This window comes from Propithecus coquereli, unplaced genomic scaffold (assembly GCF_000956105.1).
Source record: "Propithecus coquereli isolate 6110/MARCELLA unplaced genomic scaffold, Pcoq_1.0 Scaffold6, whole genome shotgun sequence".
Classification (NCBI taxonomy): Eukaryota; Metazoa; Chordata; class Mammalia; order Primates; family Indriidae; genus Propithecus; species Propithecus coquereli.
Genome location: NW_012151951.1, coordinates 2,953,065 through 2,975,441, shown reverse-complemented (window position 1 = coordinate 2,975,441; position 22,377 = coordinate 2,953,065). Strand labels below are relative to the sequence as shown.

The window sequence follows — 22,377 nt, the reverse complement described above, 5'->3', positions numbered from 1 at the left end:
GTCAGTAATAAATACCCTAACACAATGTCTTTAAGGCAAAACAACTCCATTTGTAGAAGGCAGTGCAAGGGTGGGTTTCAGGAAGAAGGAGTGCGCCTGTGGGAGATGTTTTAGGTTATGGCACAGGCTCCTCACTCATTTCTTAGCCAATGTTAAGTGGAATATTGGGCAGCCTTGGTAGTTTGGATGTAAAGTGTTTGGCATCACTCCACCCATTTACCTCCATCAGTATTGGAATTTTGTTTTTTTTTAATAAATGATGGTAACTCTAATATTTTTGTATATTTTCTCAACTGGTCTCTTGGTCTGCATCCTTTGAGAATAGCTACAGATTCTTTCCCCTCCTAATAGGCTTCTGGCACTAAATATGGTCAACCAGAGCCAAAGTGCTTTGGTGGCTGAATTCCAAGAGGTAGAATGAGCTTAACTTACAGGTATGTACAGAGTCTAGACTGTGTGGTTTTTTGACAAAACTCGTCTATTTGATTCTTGGCTCAGTAGGGATAGAAGGTCACATATGGCTTGACCACTGTATTGGGAAGATCACTTTATGCATGCTTACATTTTACTTAGACAGGCTTTAACGATGGGTCTATAAACTCAAGAGACCAGGCTTGAAACTGAAAGTGGACCACATATAAATTAATAGGGAGACAGCGAGATTAAGAATAGTAAGCCCTCTTCAAGTGTATTTAAATAATGATTTTTAGAATGCTAAACACCTCTAGGGGATGGAGGCAGCTGTTTTGCAAGCCCTACTTTAAGGAATGGTAGGTGCTAGAGAAATAATGAGCCTTAAGAATAGTTCCTGAGGAGTCAGAGTGCTCCTGGAAAATGGCAGGTAGCTATTAGGATAGGTCGAGATCACCTCCCGTTTCATCTCTGTCTATCCCCTTTGTGCTTCCCGTGGAACATCTCTGGTCTTCCCACCTCAGTGACTCTCAGATGTGCCAGGACTTCTGCTGTGGCTGTAAGTAGTAGGTGCTCAGGAGAACAAGAGCTCATTACACTGGAATGAAATAGACATGGGCCATGCTCATAACATCTTTGGAAAAATACAGTGTACATTTTTAGTCAATTTTTCACTCCAGCAAACTGTGGAGACTAATGGATAACATCAAGTTTTAACTTATTTCTGGTTGAAAAGGATGCCAATATTTCAATTTTGTTTGATGTGCTTGGAATTGAACCTTCTACCTTTTTTCGGCACCTGTCACAGTCCCCTCCTAGGGCAGGGCAGCATAGCCACATGGGACCAGAGCTGTACTGTAAAGCACACTGCAGATTAAAGGCAGGTCTCACTGGTTACTAATGGTGTGTTACTCAATAAGTTTCTTCCCCTTTGCTTTCACATCTTTAACATGGGGTTAATAGTTGGAGTTGGTATGAGATTTTAAAACAATAACAAATACTTAGCACAGTGCCTAGCATATAGTAAGTGCTCAATAAATGGTGATAACCATTCTACATTTACCATCACAAATTATGTCCATATCTGTCTCTTCCAGATAAATGGCAATGAACATTTTGAGAGTAGGTCAAGTATCTTATTCCTATGCTAGACACGGCTAGACATGTTTGTCGTGTTTGTCAAATTGACCCTTCCTCGAGAAAATTTGACTCCTAAGAACTGCCTAATTTCATTTCCTTGCTCTCCTGCTCAGCCTTGTTTTCTGTTTTCACTCTATTCAGGAGAATAGATACCTTCAGAAAGCGTAATTAAGTAAAGTGGATAATTATCAAACACTTGGTAGCAAGATATGATTATTTAAATAAATTAGGATCTCCCACCAAAAATCCAGTTTATTGGAGAATGAATGAATGGTTGAATGGTTAGGAATCTTTTTGTGAAGACCACTAAGTAGATCATTGGAAAGGTGACACAAGGTTCCCTATGGACCATGTGCAGAGAAGTGAACAGACATGGATATGAATTTTCAGCTCTGATGCTAACCAACAGCTCAGTTTTTTCATCTGTAAAATGGTGATAATACTGCTGTATTTGAGCTGATTAAATTAAACAAATTTTATAAGCCACTCTGCCTGGAACTTATTAATTACTCAAATATCTGCCACTATTATTGTTGTCATTATCACTGGTCTTATTATTAACATGTCAGGTGACAGACAATCTTGTACAAATAGCCCACTTTTCTGTGTGTGTGTGTGTGTGTGTGTGTGTGTGTACACATGAATATACACTCTGACCATATTCACGTTCTTCATCCAAAGTAGAAATATTTTATTGTATATTGTAACAAACATGAGAAATTTTATTTTATTTTTGTTTGTGTGTGTTTAATGTAAGGTCCATTTTTTAAATTCAGAAATAAAAAATTAAGTCATTGAAAGATACTCAAACTTTCTTGTTTTATTAATAAAGTCTAGTTTATTTTATAAATTGAAATTTACTAATACCCATTATAAACACTTTCTAAAATAAAAGAATTATTTTATCAGACCAGTTGCTTAACTGTAAATCTCTGCAGTTTGAATTAACTTCAAGTGGTGCAGTTAAGATTTCCACTGAAATTAAAACTCAAGTGAAACATGATTTTGCATAAAAATGATTATTTAAAATAGAGAAAAAAGAAAAAGAAGAAGAGGAGAAGGAGGAGTAGAACCCAGGAGTTGAACAAGATAAGATTCTCAGTTATGATAACTTTTGCAGGTTCTGACTTTGCTAACCTAAAATTTGCCAGTTGGTGAAACAAAAACAATATAAGAACAACAAAATAAACGTGGGCAATTTATCCTCATCTGACTAAGCTGAATTTTTAAACAAAGCTAGAGAGTAAAGGAACTCATTCATTTAGTAAAGTGTGGAAATTTCAACTGTATTTGCATAGCCAGTTAAAAATTGTTGACCGTTCTGAACATACATTGTGTTCTGGCCACTTCAGCCAGGACCGTATATAGAGCCAAGGACTGCCAGTGTGGGGGTGGTGATCCCCACGGCAGATTGTGTTTCCCTCAGTTCCTTTCACTCAAATATAAGCTACTGGAGGTTTGACAGCTGCAAGAGCTGTGATATAGTTGCATAAATGTCTACTGTGAGCTGGACAAGGTATGCCCAGGGCCCTGGAGACAGAGCAGTGAGGAAGACAGGCAGAGTCTCTGCTCTCAGGAACTTGCATGGTGGTAGGTGAAAACAGACAGTAAACATATATGTAGGGAAGTACATATATATATATACAAACATAAATCATTTTAAGTTCAATAAAGGCAGATAAAAGAGAGTAATGTGAAGAAGAGTGACTCAGAAGGGACCCATTATAGCCAGAGAGTGAAAAATGATCTATGGATGTAATATTTCATTTGAGACATGAAATATTAGAAGGAGGCAACAATACAAAGCTCCGAGAGAAGAATGAAGGTCAGCAAAAGAAGGGGGAATGCTAAGACCCTGAAACAGAAAAACAAAACCATCTTTCCTTTGGTAGAAATGATTCTCTTGGTGCCTGAGCACTCACGCTGCTAGAAGGATGCAAACATAAGAGGGGGAAGCAGAAAGGTAGCTAACTCCTCTCTCAGTCAATAATGAGGAAGGAGGCTTCTTATCCTTATCTCAGCCCATCCCATTGTGGATGTCTCTGAACTCTTTCTGCATGTGGATAGGATAAAGTAGTTAAAGCCAGAGGGTCAGCTAAGGCCAGATGCTAAAAAATTGTCAGTGAGACACTAAACGGAGTCTGGACAGAAGAAAGCTGGGGCATGGTCATCAAGGTCAGACAGGAGGGTAGCAGAGCAAGAGAGACAGATGTCTGTTCCAGAACCCCTGAGTAAATGTGGGTGCAGTAGGGTGGCAAGCCTGGGAGCTTCAGTGGATCTCAGTTTGAGCACACATTCTGTATGAACAGAGTCTCGTTGTTGCACAATTTCATAAGAAGGGGTAGATAAGTGTTCTTATTTAATATTTCAGAAATGTTCTAAAATTTTACCAATTACAAAGATGATTTTGATGAACTAGTTTTCTCTCTCGGAAGGTTGAATGAGGCAGTTACTTTAATCAGATTGCTTTCCTAAAGGCTGGATACAGAGTGAGAACTTCAGTAGAGTGTATGGGAGAGTGAAGAGGAAAATTTAATACAATCCTAGAGTGAAGGATAATTTGACAAAGGATATGGCTAGGTCTAAAAACAAATGGTAATGGGTGAGGGAATAAAGGGAAAGTTGGGCTTTTTCTGGGGGAAGGGGAACAGAAGAAGAGGAGGTAGGTAAGAAAGTGTTAAGGGACTGGGAGGAGACCAGAAACTGAGGTGAAGTAAAACCCTGCCTTAGTCATACATTTGTTTCAGTGTATTATTCAACAGACTTCATTAAACATCTATTAATCGTACCACACACAATGATAAATACTGGATATAGAGCAGTGAACAAAATAGAGAAGGTCCCTACCCCTATAGAACTAATAATTTGGTGGGTACAGTCCTGATAATAATAATAATACACATATTATAAATAATAATAACAGAAAGAATAACAACAGTATCTAACCCTGTGGATTACTGTAAGGAGTACATGTATGAGGCAACGTATGTGAAGTGATTAATGCAATGCCTGGCATGTCATAAATAATCTGCTGCTATTAAGTCATGCATTGAAGCATCCCCACAAAGACTGGCTTAGGAAAAATACACAATTTAGAGCTGTGCCATCTTAGAGATCTAGTGCCAACCCTCTTATTTTACAAGTGAAGTAATGAACACAAGTCAGGTAACTTTATAAGTGAGGCAGTGAACACACAAAGGTTAGGAGTATGCCTATAGTCACCTGTGTGCTGCTATTCATGCAATGTGAAAGCTGTGGGCCCACTCCAAAGAAAAATAAATACATCCAAAATTGTGCATAAAATTGCAAGGAACCCCCTGAATTTCATTCATGATGTCCTCTGGATACATAGATGCAATTAAGAACCCCACACATACTGCCTGTGCGTGTTAACTGACTTGTGGAATGTTGTCTTGCATGTTGAGTAGTCCTTTCCGACACAAGCAGTGTTTGAAATAATACTTTACTACTGTAATTAATATTCCTCATAAACCCCATTTGCTAATCACATGAGCAGATGCCTCCCCCATGTGCTGTGTAAACACATCTCCAGCATTGAGAGGGATGCTGTTTAATGACACTTGGAAAGTTCAGTATCCTGTTTATCTAGCATTTAATTATATGGGCATGCTGCAAGTAAACTTTTATCCTTGAAAACCAGAAAGATGTAGTGATTTTAGATGACTGTGCCTCTCTATAGACATATAACCTTCTTTTTAACTGTGCTTTTTGCTGCACAAATATTTTGGTAGATGAAGAAAATGAGAAAACGAAGACGGAAAAAGCTATTCAACTATATTAGAAAATGGCTTGCACATTTAAGATATGCCAAATACAGAGCAGTATTTCTTTCTTAAAAAGTGATGAAGAAGTGAGCCTCAGTAAAAAATATCTCCACATATGTTCACTTATAAATTCGACAAATATTTCTGAAGACATACTGTGGATAATAAAAAAATGATAGTCCTGGGGGGAAGAAAGGTAAACAATTATAAAACAGTGTGAATTGGGAGTGATAAAATGTGTGTGGAGTGTTGGGGGCACACAGGAAGAAGGTCACTTACCTCACCGAGACAGGCATTGCCGGGCTGCATCAGGGAGGAGAGAGCGTCCTAAGAAGAAGGCACTGGCCACGTAAAGGCCAGAAAAAGCAAGGTATTTCAGAATATCCCGATGAGATAATTCACAGTGTTGCAGGTATAAGGATGCTAATCACAGACTCTCCTTTCTTCATACCAGACAGTAGACAAGAGATACAAGAAGCCAAAAGGACATCAAAAATAACAGCTTTATTAATGGGGTCCAAGAAATGCCAATGCCTGGGACTCCTCTATAAAACTAGAATCGAGAACTTGGCTGGGATGGAAAGCCTAGGTAGGGGGTGTACTACAGCTGTGATGCGAATTCAGACCCAAGGATGCTTGGGAGGGCTTCAAGGTCAGTGAGATAGATATGGGAACACTTACACACTCCTCCCACTGCATGGAAGGGCACTGTCTGGTCATAGATATCCTGGTCACACACAGGCAGGAGAGCCAGCAAGGAAGGCAGATGCCAGGCGCAGCTGTGCTTAGCACATAGACCTAGGAAGTGGAAAGCCAAGACCCTTCCCGAGGAGTGGTGCCAAAAACACAGCCTAAAAGAGAAATGGGCTAGGGGATGTGGGTGAGGGAAGGAAAGAGGATGGAAGGAGTGATGAAAGGAAAAAAATACTTAAAGAAAGACACCAGAAATGTTTGTTGATGTCTCTATTTCTATGGGCTGATGCAGTAACATGGAAAGAAGGGTTTCTGCATATGAGAGTGCAAAGGGCTATGTGCGCATGAAGGATCCAGGCCCAGGGTGATTGTTACGTCCTAGGTTTATTCCTCAGTCACCTTTGGTAACAGTCCTGGGAACTCAGTTCTACCCACTGCGGTTCTAAGGAGACCTCGCTGACCTGCGCCATTCTCTATAAGCATCAGCCATCCTGATTGGGAAGTTAAAGATTCCGTGAACATTAGAGAGAGGCCAGTCTCTGCTTACAGGTGAATGAAGGAATTAAAAATCAGTCATATAGACAGGACTCAGCCAGCCTTGAAAACAACTGTCCTGAATGTTCCCTGTATCAGTGGGAATATGACAGATTAAGGCCACCCTCCATTCAAGATTGTTTCTTTCACCTGTGAGAAAATGGAGCTACATATTCAAAGTGACTCTTTCCTTATTTTGCAGTTGAAAATGAGGGCCAGACAGGCAAAAAAATAAGAGATTGAAAAGGCATAGAGCCACGTCTGAAAAAGAGAGATACATGAATAAATAATCAAGTAATCATTGCTTTTTGGCTGGGCCCTGCTAATCGCTTCCTGCTCAGTCTCCCGCCCTTCTGTCTCCCCTACCTTCAGTCTGCCCTGCACCTGGTTGTCAGCTAAAGTAGAGCTGTGATCACATTTTCCAGCTGAAAAATTGTGAATGACTCCCTGTTTCCTCTGGAAAAATGTTCAGATACCTGACTCTGATACTGGGAGCCTTCCATGTTCTGACCCCAACCTAACGTTCTAGCTGCAACTCTCTCTTCTCCCCACACACATTCTTCCCTCCACACAACCAGCATTAGTCCCCGATGGCCCTGTCTTCTCATGATTTGTCACCTCTCATCCTTGGCAATTAAATGACCTATATACATATATTTCCTCAAGAATCCAAGCCCTCCTCTGCCTGGCAAAGCCATGTTCATGTCAAAAACATTACTATGTCTTAAAAAAAAAAAAAATGACTAGTCTTTAGCTCCTCAACCACATAGACTCTGGCATTCCATCAAGTACCCAGATTGCTGTTCTTCGTCAACATTATGGCTTTTCAAAGAAAAAATAAGGTACACATATGCATACTTTTGAAAATATATAGAAAAGTTTAAAAAAGAAGAAAAAAACACCCATAGTTCCCATCACTCAAACGCAACCACTGTGAATATTTTAGCATGTTTCTTTCCAGACTTTTTAATCCATAGAAACCCATGCACAGGTCCCACCATCTCTACTAGAGTGAAAGCTCCTTGAGGGTAGGGAGTAGCTTATACCTGCAGAGTCTATCATAGTGCATTGCACTAAGCAGGCCTCACAATGTTTAATTGAGCTGAACCAACAAGCATTCATTGAATACCTAAGATAATGTCCAATAGTTTGGATTACAAGCAATAAAAAGCAATCCCAAATAATGTATAAAGAGAAAATATATTAACAGACCATGGCCTGTGTTTATAGGAACCTGAAGGAATTGCTCCCTCCCACTCTAATGTTGCAGTCATTCCAACATGCCACATACCCTTCAGCTACTTTGTTCCTGGACTCACTGGGCATTTGGTTGGGGAGAGTAGGGAGCATTGGCTTAGGGGTGAGGATGGAGGTTGGGGGAGCTGGGCATCGTAGGGTTCAATGTCAGGGAAACTGTGGAATAGAAACGTAGCACATGACCAGGCATTCTGATTCTAAACTCAGTATCCACAATGATTTAACCGCAAGGAGGCATGTGATTGCATCAATAACAGACTGTGTAACTGACATCATAGCAGACAGGATTCGGGTCCTTCGTGGATGTGACTGCTAAGCTGACCTTCCTCATGAACAGCAGCAGCTTCCTGAAAGACTCAGGGCTTCGTAATAATTGTAAAAGGTCTCAGGATCCTGATACTCTATCATTCTAGCAGGTCTTTAGTGAGGCCGTAAAGAGCTTTCTAGGTTTTAAGACACTCCAAAGCCATTCATTTGATTTTTTTCGGGTTTCGTGTACAAAGTAGACAATATATGAGTTAGAAACACTCAAGTTCAAATATGTGCATTATCTGTGAGACCTGGGACATGTCATTTAAACTGTTGAAGCTGTTGTTTCTTCATTCTTAAAATAGGAAGAATCCACTTGCATCCTAAGGCTGTTTAAAGATTAGCTTTAAAATCTGCAGGTTTGGTACACAGTCTGTGTGCAACAGATGGAGCTATTATTACTGTTACTATTAAATGTCTTCCAAGGGTGTCTTGGTCTGTTTTCTGTTGCTATAACTATTCAGTTATAAATAAATTTATAAAGAAAAGAATTTTTTTTCTTACAGTTCTGGAGGCTGGGAAGTCCAAGGTCAAGAGGCTTCATACGGTGAGGGTCTTCTTGCAGGTGGGGACTCTGCAGAGTCCTGAGGTGGTGCAGGGCATCGCATGATGAGGGGGTTCACAAGAGAGAGCCAGCCTGGCATTTTATAACAGACCCATTCTCATGATGCCTCTACCCACTCCCATGATAACCTATTAATCAATTAACCCATATATACCTGAATGGATTAATCCATTCATGAGAGCAGAGCCCTCAAGCCCCAGTCACCTCTTAAAGGCTCCAGCTCCTAATACTGTTACACTGGGGATTAGTTTCACCAGGAGTTTTGGAGAGGACAAGCATTCAAACCATAGCAGTGGGTTAGAATCAAAGTAAGTATCTGCCTTAGTTTCAGGCTGCTATACCAGAGACTGGGCAGCTTATAAACAATAGAAATTTATTTTTTACGGTTCCAGAGGCTGAAAGTCTGAGATCAGGGTGCTAGCATGATGGTGTTCTGGTGAGGACCCTTGTCTGGGTTGCAAAGTGCAGAAGACTTCCTGTATCCACACGTAACTAAAAGCGAGTGAGCTCTCTGGGGTCTCTTTTATGAGGGCACTAATTCCATTCAAGAGGTCTCATCTCCCTAAGGCCCCACTTCCTAATACCATCACTTTGGGGGTGAGAATTTCAATGTGTGAATTCAGGGGGTAACATAAATATTCGGTCCAACAGTATCCAAGGTCCTTGGCAGGACCCAACAACCCTGGCAGTGCTGGGAGGACCAGAAGCCAAAACCTGTAACTAGCTCTACTTGGCTATGCTACATCAGATGTACCTTCCCTTCCCTAGATGGTCAATCCCTTTGGAACTGTTCATGAAAATATCTTGAAATATACCTTTAATATTTTAAGATTCCAATTTTAATAGTAAATCTGGATTTGAAAAGTTTCTTGATGTCACTCTGTGGAAAGGCATTCATTTCTCATCCAACTCTACAAAACACTATGCAAACAGCCCTTGACGTATTCTTTTGGCTCAAAGACAAGCCAGGTTTCTGAAGAGTATGGCTGTTCAAGGTCAGGAGTAGTCCATGTGATCTGGCTTTTTCTTTTTTCCTGAAATGCTAAAACCAGATATTAAAAAAAAAAAAAAAGCCAGGCATAGTGGCTCACACCCATAATCCCAGTAATCCCAGTGACTCTGGAGGCTGAGGTGGGAGGATGGCTTGAGTCCAGGAGTTCAAGACCAGGCTGAGCAACAAAGTGAGACCCTGTCTCAAAAATTTAAAAAAAAAAAACTAGCCAGACATGGTGGTGCACACCTGTAGTCCCAGCTACTGGGGAAGCTGAGGCAGGAGGATCGCTTGAGCCCAAGAGTTTGAAGTTGCCATGAGCAATGATCACACCATTGCACTCCAGCCTGGGTGACAGAGCAAGACTCTGGCTTTAAAAAAAAAAAAAAAAAAAAGGATACTAAAACCTCCTAATATTTTAATCTCTACTATAACAGACAAAAAAAGAAATATGAATAAGAGAAATATGAATACAAAATTATTCCCTTTAGCCATGGGAGATAACCTATAATGGAAAGTATTTTGTAATTAGTTAAACAATATATAAACATGCATCCAAAGTCTTAACTAAAAAAAACATTTCCGATGGAAAATCAAGTTATAAAGGCAGAGCTCTAATTTTAAATTTCAGGCCAGTACCTAATTTTGATTTAATGTTTCAGTTAATTAGAATAAACCATTGTGAATGATTCCCTTTTTTTCTGAGCCTTTTGTAAGAACATCCTTTGTATAACAAAAAACATGTGCTATGTCTTAATATGAAAGTAAAATAGCTATTTCTCAGGCCAGTTGCAGACAGAATGGCAAAGCAGATCTTTTATGTGTGACCCCAGTTTCGTCTTGCAATCACCTACAAACCTGCCCCACCCATCATCCTGTAACGCATCCTCACCAAATGCCCTAAAATTCCTTTCCTCACAAATAAAAACAACTAGCAAATCTTTCATGTAGACAAGGCTGTAAATTAATTCTCTAGTGAATTAGGTCACTTATTCATTCTACAAACATTTTTGTGGCTCTCAGTCTCTATGGCAGGTCACAAGGTAGGACCTGGGAATACACATAAGACATGACACCTACCCTCAAGACCCTCAGGTGAGTGAGACAAGATAGGATGAAGGATAGTTGAAAAACAGACTGAGAGTTTATGGAAGGGGAGAAGAGAGAAAGTAAACTGTGTCCAAGAGAAAGAGAAAGTGGTCAGGAAGTGATTCTTAGAAGAGGCAGTAGCTGTCCCAAGGCAGGGGTGGGAAATCATTCAATCCAAGCAGAGGGAACCAAATAAGTTAATGACTGATAACAGTTTAAAGCCTTACCCAGCCCAAATTATTTGCATTTAAAAGCAATAAAGGGAAGAAAGAAAGTTGGCCAAAGGCTTTTCAGGTTTGAACTACAGAGTACAATTTAGACAGCAGGAAAGGTCATAATTCCTGGGAAAGGATTTTTAACCAAGTGTTTATGCTAGAGGTTTTTTTTTTTAAAAAAAAACAGCTTCCCAGAACTGATCACAGATTTACTGAGTCAGAATGTGTTGGGGAAAAGGCCTGCAAAACTCCATTTATAAAGCTCCTCAGCTGGTTCTGTTGTGCTGCCCTGTTAAGAACTATTTTCCTTGGTAGGAAATCTTAATGCATAAAGCAGAACCCCCAAATTCATCCCCTTCTCTGAGGATACCATCCCCAGGTTCGTGTTTGCTACTCTGCTCGTTTCACTGCTTCTGTGGCATTGAGCTCACCCTGTTATACGGCATTTATGTTTTGTCACTAGACTGGGAACACTTCGAAGACCATGACATCACTTAGTACAGGGACACAAGATAGTTACGCAGTATATGTTCCTAAATGAATTAATGCTTTTGTTCAGAAAGCTTTTGGTAAATCTATAAACATTTCTAAAATACCTCCTTATATACCAAGCATGCAATAGGATTAAATGAGATCAGATACGGTAAAGCACTTTGTAAAATGTAAATGCTCCAGATAGTTTTGAGGTGTTATAACAAACTACTGGGTGCGTCTTAACTCCATTAAAAATCTCAGTAGGCTGGAGTGCTTCTCTCATTGAATTCACACTTTTACATCAATAAAAACATATTTAAGTCCCATCAAAAAAGACCTCTTAATTAATTTGCTCTCTTAATTCCACGCTACTTTCAAATCAAACAGCATTCTAGCTCATGTGTTCCATTAGTAATTTTCTGTGTGGGGACATTAAGAGAGAGAGAGTACCCAGGTGGCCACTTGGAAAGGCAATATTCATGTTTTGATATGTTCATGAAAAAAAGAAAGCAGTCCTGTTACCTTACAAACACCATCCCTGTTGATCGTCCATTTTCTTCTCTCAGTAAAGTTGATTTCCTTTTGAAGACATCATTGGTCCTACCCTCAATTAAGAGAAAATTCCTTCAATTTTGCTACTTAAAAGGGTTTGCTTACACAGGAAAAAAAAAAAAACAAACACTACATGGTGCCTGTTTTCTCAGCTGTCAGCAATGGGAAGGACACTTTTGCTGATGAGAGACCTGGCTGCAGCGGTCTCATCTAACCTCTCCTGTGCTGGGGGGCGGTTGGTGTGCATTTGTTTTCTGAGCATTTGCTATATAGTATCGGCCTTCTTTACTCCTGGTCTAATAATTCTACAACCGCTGCTGTAACAGCTACTCAACACATTCCAGTTGGGATGACAATAGCCTCATCTTATTATTAGGATCGGTGGCCTTAGCAACCATGTTTTTAAAAGGAAAAATAATTCTCTGTACATACTAGATCCTGTTACCCTCAAATACATAATGAGTGCTAAGTGCCCCTTCATTCTCCCCTCCTTTTATAGGTGAATGGTCATTCTAGATATGAGTAGTATATTTTAATTAAAATATAATCAAAATAGAGCAAAGGAACATATGCATTGCTTGATCTATTTATATAACTGTCAGGAGGGATTTGAAGTGGCTGATTCAACAAATAATTAAGGAGAACCTGCTGTATGCTTGGAACTGGGGGCATTCAGGAGACCTAGCGTAGCTTTTGAAGAAGAGTTAAAACAATACTTAACAGTATTATCAGTTAGGCTGCGACAAGGGCTATGACAGACGTGCAGAAAGGTGTTCTACAGTCACTCTTAGAGCTGGATAGAATTCGGTTCATTGGAGGAAGTGGCAGAACAGTAGGAGAAGGGAATGCTGTTTCACAGGACTTTGCTGTCCCACCCTCGTTAGCACCCATCCTGTCCTGGTGCAGGCTGGGCAGTAGAAGCAAACTTGGGAATGAGGGTGTAGACCTTGTCTTTTCTCTGCCCATTTGGAAAGTCCTCAGATTTTTCTTCTCTGATGAGCAACTCATTTTTTACCTCCCTAATTCCTTACTATCTTTCTCTATGAGCCCTTTTTCTCCCTCTTCTTCTATTGGCCTGAATATGACCACCATAACTCTTTCTCTGGGCAATAACCAAGAACCTTCTTCTTCCCTTGTTTCTCTGCCTGCAGGATTGTCATGCAACTCCCTTTCCCCACTGTGGCCTAAGAGATCTTTCTAAGGTTCAATCCAAACAGTGGCTCCCCATTACCTGTGATAAAATTCCAACACTAGCATGGCAACATGGTTTTTTTCTCCCTGCTTCTTAGCTCTGTCTTTTGCCCTAGTCCACATCTTACCCTGTCTCCAGCCACCCCGAGCATAACATATTTCTAAGGTTAGGTGTGCCATGTTCACAGGCTCTGCAAATTAATGTGACTTCCTTTGCTTAGAGGAGTCTCCATAAAGGCTCTGGAATTTGAATCTAAGGTCTGCTGTTTATTTAGCATAGAACCATCAGCAAGGCCCTTCAGCTATCCAAGCCTGAGTTTTCTCATAGTTAAACTGCAAATAAAGAATGAGTTGCAGAGACCTTGTCAAGATCAGAGATAATGCATCCTGGTAGAGAGGCTGGCACATCTTAAGTGTGCAGGATTATCACCTACTTCCGAACTTTCGAAACTCATTTCCAAGCCTCCCCTCTTAAATTGGGGCCTCTTCTAATCCCCAGTTAAAAGTGACCACTTGCTCCTTTGCACACCACACATGCATTGTTCTGTGTATCTAAAATAATTTATGACACTTGCTTATTTACGTGTTAGTCTAAACCTAAAATTTTAGGAGGGCAAGGGTCCTGTATTGTTCATTGCTGTATTCCTAGCCCCTGGTGAAGCTCCTTGCCTAGTTGACACTCACAGTATATTATATGTCGGTCAAATGAATGAATTATTGTTGCCAGATTTACAAAGAAGTTTCTTTTGATATTGGCCAGTTCATTGAAGCTAGACAGACAAAAACCAGAAGCAACCTTTAGAATTCCGCATACAAAATGCCCATGTTGTAGTTGAGAACACTGTAGTCCATAAAATGGAAATGTTGTACCCACATTTGTGCTGCTAGATAGTGGACTTTTAGGTAAAAGTTTTTCTCATTAGTGTTAGCATGTATGGACATTTACACCATCTCACTCTTCCTCCCATCATTCACTCATAGAATTAACTGTGGACCTACCATTAAGACATCCTCGATTGGAGGATATAGGGTGCCTGAACTGGGGGAGACTATACATTAGCTATCTATATCTCTTGTTGACTCTCACAAAACTGAGCTTCAAAATCTTACTCCTTAATGTCATGTGTTCAGGATATTGACTGCTAATGTTTCAGCAACCAATCCCAGCCCAGCTTTCTTGCAACTGCCTTCTCCATAGAACCTCAGAGATATAAAAGGAGAGTGAGACAGGTGGCTCCTCCTTCACTCTGACACCTTGTTATAGCAGTGGTTCTCAATCAGGGTTGATTCTGTACCCTCCCCCCATGATATTAAGCAATATCTGGAAACATTTTTAGTTGTCACAACTGGGCAGGGAGTGCTACTGGCATCTAGTGGGTGGAGGCCAAGAATGCTAGTCAATATTCTATAATGCAGAGGCCACGCCCGCCCCTGCTCCAGCAAAGAATTATCCAACCCAAAGTGTAGATAGTAGTGTTTAGTTTGAGAAACCCTGCTGCAAGCCAATTTGTACACATTTTACAGCCTCAAATTACCCTTGTGATTTCCTGGAGTGTTTTAGAGACAGGGGCTTGAAGAGAAATAGGAACAACACAGACCCTGTTAGGACTTAAACAAGAAGGAGGGAAGGGGTAGAATTATGTAAGGTAAGAGAATGTCAAAGGAAATTTGCACAAACCAAAGCCTCCCTTCGTCATTTTCTCACTCCTATAACCCTCCTTCAGGATCTTCTGTAAGCATACTTTGTGCTGTATAATCATGCCATGAGTAGTCTCAAAGCGGGCAATTGATATTAGTAACAAAGTACTTGAGGGTGTGGTCAATGTATCCTTACAACTAAAGTGTTCTTTGCTGATATAATAATTGTGAAGTAAGAAACAGCTTTACGGTGGGAGAACTCATTATTATTATAGGTTTAAATGGATCTTTCACATGAGATGGAATATTAACACTTAACATAAAGATAATGTCCTATGTTGTTGTTTTGGACAATTGCTTAAAATTTATAATAAATTCTCATCTATGTAAGTATTTTATGACATGTAAATATATATATAACATAGCCTAGATTAGCATAAATAATTAGCAACTATTTTCAATGTATAGAAACTCTCAAATATTTTTTTCTCTTTACACCCATAGTTTTTCATCCATTTCTCATAAATTATCATGTAAGAGAAAATTAGTATTAATAAATGCTCATAAGCAAAAGAATTGTTTTCAATAAAACGTGGAGAAATTACATATTTATGAGTGCTTAAAAAGATTTCTAATATGGGATAGCAATCAATGAAATATAAAAGTTTATTTCTGCACTCTCATCAGCTTTCAAGGGCTACTAGTTTAGGATCGGATGTATACATTTCAAGATACATTGTAAAATGGATTAAAATACCAATTGCTTTTATTGCCTTTTCCTCAGTGCCATTACCTATAGCAAGCTCAGGATACTATGTAACTACAAATGTGATTTTCATAAACTAGACTCTAGGCAAACCAAAAGATTTACAAACTAAATGACTTTTAGAAAAATAAAAGCAAAAAATGATTAAAATCGTAAAGATAAAATCAAAGCTATGACATGAATATATTCACAATAGAAGACAGATGCTCACTTGAAGCACATAACACTCCTAAAGGCAGAAATGGAAAGCTCTAGTGGATCATTCGTTATACTCTCGTCACAACGGTAGGGCAGATTTCTTTCCAGAGGTGTATCTTTGAATACTTTGTCCACTCTTGTGTGAAATGACTTACAGGATGGCTTTTGCACCACTTCCATTGTGAGGCCATTCCACAATTTAATAGATATCACTACTGGGAAAACTTTGTAGATACAGAGCCTATGTTCACTCTTATTCAATTTCATGCCCTGACTTCTAGTTATGCCCTTTAGGGAGCATCGTAAACAACTCTTTCCCTTCATGGTGATGCATTTCGTATTCTTGGAAGTTTGTATCATATCCCCCTAAGTCACTCTCTGAAAAATGTTACAAGTACTGTACATGAAGTACTTAATTCCTTAGTCGATGAACAATGTATTTAGTTTTTATAATCTTGTCTCGTAAGTCATTTTGCCAGCCTCTTAATCAATCAGCTCTTCTCCAAATTCCCTCAAGTTTGTCAACATCTTATATTAAAGTACTCGCAAAATGATTTGGTAATCTGATTCCTGTCTTAGCAATGCACTGCACAGATCAACGATTGATTCCTAGTTTCAGACTGTAATGCTCTTTTTGGCACCTTTAAGATATCTTAACAGTGCCCTCATAGCTTTTATCACTTACTATATTTCACGGAAGAACTTTCTCCTTTGAAATTTCAGGTAAAGCAGTTACATTTCTAGATGCGGTAATACCAAAGATGTCATGACAACTTTTTATTAAAACTCATTCCCTACCATCCTACCATATATGATATACTGTAGTAGCCACGGTGCATCAGTTATTGATATTTAGAGAAATAATGTCACTAATTTCTATGTTCTGTCAACTCTGAAATGGTCTATATCTAATGTATTATCAAAATTTCCACTTAAAGAATGTCTAAAATACTCTACTAAATCTGCCCACACAAGGACCCTATTAACATGTACATTATGCAAGTTATTGAAGTTACAGAGAGATCCTTGTCAGGTAAATAATTTAGCCTCTTAAAATGTATAGCATATATAACTAGCACAGACATCTTTTCTGTTTCTTTCAAGTTGATTAAGCGTGATCATGTATGTCAGGGAAACTCTACTTTTTTTTTTAATTCCTAACTCTTTATTTTTAAATATAAATATTTCCAGTCTTCTGCGAGGATTTTTCATTTTCAAAACATTCCAATTTTAGAGTTTTCCAGCTCCAAAATTAATATTATTATGAAAACCACTATTGTTTTTTTCTGAGTATTTTGTTGCTACTAGAATCTATATTTCTCATCTTAACATAAACCAAATGTGGGTTGTGAATACATTTTAAAAGACTTTGACCGTGATAGCAGAGTTGATTGTATGAGAATCATTGCAATATCTTGAATTTCAATATTAAAAGCCCCTGAAGGAGTAGCTGCAACATATCAAGGGACAAAAATGTAGAGAAAATATTCTTTTCACACAGCCTTAAAATAATCAATTTAGTCACCTGTTACCCAATCTTTTTAACATTCATGTTAAGGGTGATATCTCAACCGTTTACTAAGAAGAAAAACACCTTTGGTGATAAAACTAAATATTAACTGCTCTTGCTGCCAAGGAAGTGGCTTTCTAGAACCTTTAGTTGTCACACATTCAGAAATGTGTAAGATTAAAAATAATATTAACACTTAAGCCAATATTTAACTTTAAGTCACCTTTATGAATAAAGATGGTTTAAAAATGAGTTAACCACCTGAAAATATGGTCTTTAAACTTGTTAATTAAATTGCCAGCTGATAGGTGATAGATCTTCATTAAGAATTTGAGAACAACAAATGTCACATCATGCCCTAAGAGCCCATTCATCCTTGCAGTCTTTACTAAGAGCCTAATACGTCCCAGGCACTATACTGGCCGCAGTGGAAGCATGAAAGTTAATGAAAGAGTACACTGTCAAAGCCTTTGTATACTCTGGGAACACAGAGGAGGGACTGCCTACATCAGACCTAATGATGTTTCTCAAAGGAAGTGATTTAATTTGTGTTCTGAATAGTGAAGTGGAATTAGTTAAATGGGAAAAAGTTGTGAGAACTTTACAAGCAAAAGAAAATGGCCTATGCAAATTTAAGAGGGCTGACAAAGCATGAAATAATTCTGAAAGCTTCGGGAAATATGAGTGACTGGAATATGAAGACAATAGCCAGATCGTGAAGGTTTTGTACTTATGAAAGGACTTTAAGCTATTCAGAACCTCTGAAGGATTTGGGGCTGGGACCTTACATGGGTAGTGTAGTACTTTTTGTTTCAATTTTGCTGTTGAGGACCAATATGGCAGGCCAATGGAGGATGGATTGCAGCTGGACAAAAATGGAGAAAGACTGTCTGTTTAGGAGGCTATCACAGTAATCCAGTGGAGATGTGACAAGCTTCTGAATTGAAGCATAGGAAAGAAGACATGGTTTTGAAGGATTATAAAAGTATAATCTGAAGGATTGAAAGACGAATTTGGGAATATTTCAGCATGACTTTTAGGTGTATGATATCACAGGATAAGGTAGTGGTGTTTTTCTAGGAAAAGGAACACAGGACAATGAGCAGGTGTTGTTGGAAAATTGATGAGAAACCTTTTGGACCTATTGAGTTTGAGGAGCTTATAGGACATCCAATGAGAGGTGGCCAGAGGGAATTTGGCAAAATGATACAGATTTTCAGCAAAGATTTCCTGGCCTGGGATATGGAGGAAAGCATCATGCATGTATAAATTATTGCTGAAGCCAGGGAAGTCAATGAGTTTACTCAGGTGCCAGGTACTGAGTGTTGGAATCCTGGGAAATGCTGACATTTGAAAAGACATTAAAATAAGGAATCCAGAGAAGAAATAGAGATGTAAAAAGAGAACACCAGAGCATGATATTACAAAAGCCAAGGGGGGAGTATGTTAAGGAGTGAGTCATCAACAATGTTAAATGAAAGAAAGAGGTCACATAAAACAACGGCTAGAAAGGGTGCGTGGGCTTTGGCAATTCTGAAGCTATTAAAAATATTAATAAAAGTCTTTACATCACAGTAGTGGAGCAAGAACCAGGCTGCCAGGGGATGACAAGTGAATTAAAATTACAATAAACAACAAGTATAAACTATTTCAACAAGCTCAAGTGTAAAGGGGCAGGATTTAAAGAATTGATACTTAGAGAGGAATTAGAATCAAGGAAATATTTTTTAAGATTCTAGAGAGAGACTTTTTTTTTTTTTTTTTTTTAGAGGTTGCAAGGGGAAAACAAGGAGAGGGTAATGATATGGGAGAAAGAAAGGCAACATACTGTGCTGGGTTGGTAATTTTTCTCCATCAGAAATCCAGATGAAGGAGTCTAGATGTTGATGATTGGATTGCTCCAGAGTGGGGATTTTGCAGGGTGGATGCCACACGGCAGCTCGGTGGTAAGGGAGTATTGATAAAACAGGACTTGAAGTGATGGGTTGTGAGGCCTCCAAGACTAGAAGGCTGTTAACTTGTGGGAATATAGAGGGATTGAGTGTCTGAAGGGCTCAGTGAGGTTAAAGAGAAAGGGACAGCAGCAAGAGCATTCAGGGGCATGCAAGGACATAGAGGGAATGGTCACAGGGTGCACTATGCATCTAAGATCTCAGGTTAAGAGGGAGTTGCTAAAGTAGGGTTACATAAGAAGGTTCGTTAGAGTTGAAGGAGTCAAAGGACTGCAAACCAAGGGTTGTGCTATCTACCTGGTCACTGACATCCTCCAGGATGATGATAACAGGAGGTGGAAAGAAATACAGGAAAGTGGATGCCGTGGTCCTTAGTGAATGTAGGGAAGTGACCAGGACTTGAGTAGAGACAGCAGTGTACAGGGTGGAAGCGGGGAATCGTAGTTGCATGGCCTGAGTTTCAGAGGAAGTGTCTATATATGAGTTTACTTATATTAATATACACCTACAATGTCTTTAAAAGAATATATAAGAATCAATAATGTTGGTTGCATCTGAGTGACATCCCTTTCATAACTTTTAGGTTTGGATCCATATGGGTTAGACTAAAAATATCAGTGGTTTGGAAGTGCCAAAATGAAGCCAGAAGAGAGGCCCCCACATCCTTGTTTTCCAAGCCTAGCAGGGTTTACAGAGAGGGAGCTCTCAATTGGTAAACCTGGAGAGAAGTACTATTTTCCAAAGAGAGTAAAGCCTTGGTTACAGCACCGAAGAGTGAGTGGTTGTTAAAGGCGTCAAGGCTGTTGGGGTTGTGTCTACAATGATAGAGAGATCTAGAAGGCATTGATTGTAAAGCAGTAGCCTCTCAAAAGCTATATTGTGCTTATGGTGCCCTATTTTAAAATTAATCTACCTAATAGATTTTGGACTGAAAATGCTCAACCAATGTCAGAAATCCAATTTAAAGTTTCCTTTTTATTTTTCAAGAGAACACGGAGTCCAGGCTAAAACAGCTCCCAAAAGCAGTATTCTTTCCCGTTTACAATAAATCATCAGCTTTCGATCTCATCAGTAAACTAAGAGGTTGGCAGTAGATAATGCAGTGTTCTCTTGAGAGCAAAGATTCTTGTTACCTTATATTCTTATCTTCCGTAGAAGTTTATAGCGTTCTTTTTTTGTTTGGTTATTGTCGTTGCTCTTAAAAAGATAGTATCTTTGTCTCTCCACACAGGATTATTGGGGATGTTTTTCTTTTATTTATCCTGATGAAATCTATTATATGCATTGGCTGAATAATAACTGTAGAAGTTGACTAGACCCATTTGAGCAAAAATGAATAGAGCCACAGAAGGTATCAGTGAAGCAAATATCTAGCTTCCCTAACCCAGCATTATTTGACATTGTGATTAAATACAATTATTATTTCGCTTTGAACAGTCTTTCTTCCCTTCTCTCCCACCTTCCATTCTCTCCTCTCTAACTCATCAGGAAGCATCCTAAACATCCTGGGAACAGAGTGATTCTGATCAGATGTTTTTGCTTGACTCAAATAGTTTTTCACTTTTATATATTAAATGGTATTGCACAGTTCTCTCCCCACATCATAAGGAGATATGAAAAAGGTCACCTCCTTTGCCTTGTCCTTTTTGGGAACAGCCAAGTGCTAAAGGCAGGCACACTCAGTACTGTCAACTTGTGGAATCAGAGTCTGGGAGAGAACCCGAGACCAGCCACATGTGCCATAGCGGCTCCCTAGCCAGTCTGCTGAGTGAGGGAGGCGTTCCTTTCCCCAACCTGGATGGATATCAAGAGGCCGTTGAAGAGTCAGGATCTTCCATTTTGCTCAGCACAGGTGTTCCTGTTACTGAGGAGACAGAGTCAGAATGACAGGAGTTCACCAAAGACCTCTCAAGGGCAGTGAATTACATTAAGATTGAGACTACTGTGGTCAGCATTTGAACATGATAGATGGTGTGAGCTGGCCCATGAACTCTTCCCAATCCACCCCTCTGGCTGCCCCCATAGGTGATGGGTTCTTTTCTGCATAGACAAGAGCTTCAAATTCCAGTTGTATCATTTCTACCCATAAGAATCTTACTAGGATAGCAGTGCACACAATATTGTGTGAAACTTTGCATCCAATTCAAATAAAATCAAGGGAGAGTTTTACAACTGTTGGATTTATTTTAAACTGGAGGTTCCATAGCTGGAATTAAAGAAGCAGCACCTGGCTGAGCAGTTTTTATGATAATAATTGTCACATTTTGTAGGACTGTGACTTGGATGACCCCTAATATCCTCTCTAACTTAATCTTTTATGTAAAAGGAAAGATAATATGGTTATATAGTATGTGTTTACTGTAGCTTCAGAATCTTACTTTAAAAGATGGTTGTTAAAGAGTCCTCTTAACTGATAGGGAGTTTCTCCTGGCTTCTCACATGTCACATGCAGAGAGAACATAGTGAATGTAGCTCAGTGTCTGTGTTGCAAAACCTATATATCATTTCTTATGAAATAAAGTTTTCCTTTACACAGGATTTATTTTAAATGCCAGTGGAGTTTCTTGAGGGACCTTATGTTCATGCTGTTGATCTTATATTGGAAGACAAATTCCTGTTTTTCACATACCCTAGACCAACAGTACTACCACCTCTGGTCTCTTCCACGTGGACCTCACCTGCTTCCTGTGCACCTCATAGAGGACAACAGCTGTGACCCCTCCCAAATTATCAATTGTCTCAGGAACCAGCATTGTTTTCCCTCCTTTGTCTTCAACACTGATAGATTTGGGGCAGAGTTGGGTAGATATTGGGAGGGTGCCATAGGGTGGGGCAGTGTTCACAATTTTCCACTAATAGATATGGGGAAGAAAAGAAAATGCATCACGAAGAAAAGGCCCTTCTTGCTAGAGTGGAAAAAAATCTGGAGTAAGGTAGGAGATATGATCTAGTCCTGGCACTCACATGAGTTAGATGCATGCTCATTGGAAAGTAATAGTTCTGGACAGTGATTCCTGAAATAGTCATGGCTTGCTAAGTTACACTGCATTAATCAACCCAGAAATGTCAGGGGCTCACAAAAACAAAGATTTACTTCTCATTCATGT

The 22,377-nt window shown here is 39.3% G+C and overlaps 1 protein-coding gene across 1 annotated transcript in view; it reads left to right on the top strand.

The window, feature by feature from the left end:
* LOC105822164 (platelet-derived growth factor D-like) overlaps nt 1-21,157 on the top strand; it is a 229,014-nt gene extending 207,857 nt beyond the window's left edge. Inside the window, exon 4 of the mRNA XM_012659114.1 lies at nt 20,927-21,157. Coding sequence (XP_012514568.1) covers nt 20,927-21,157 — 231 coding nt within the window. The remainder of the gene's footprint in view (nt 1-20,926) is intronic.
* Nucleotides 21,158-22,377: the final 1,220 nt, after the last annotated feature.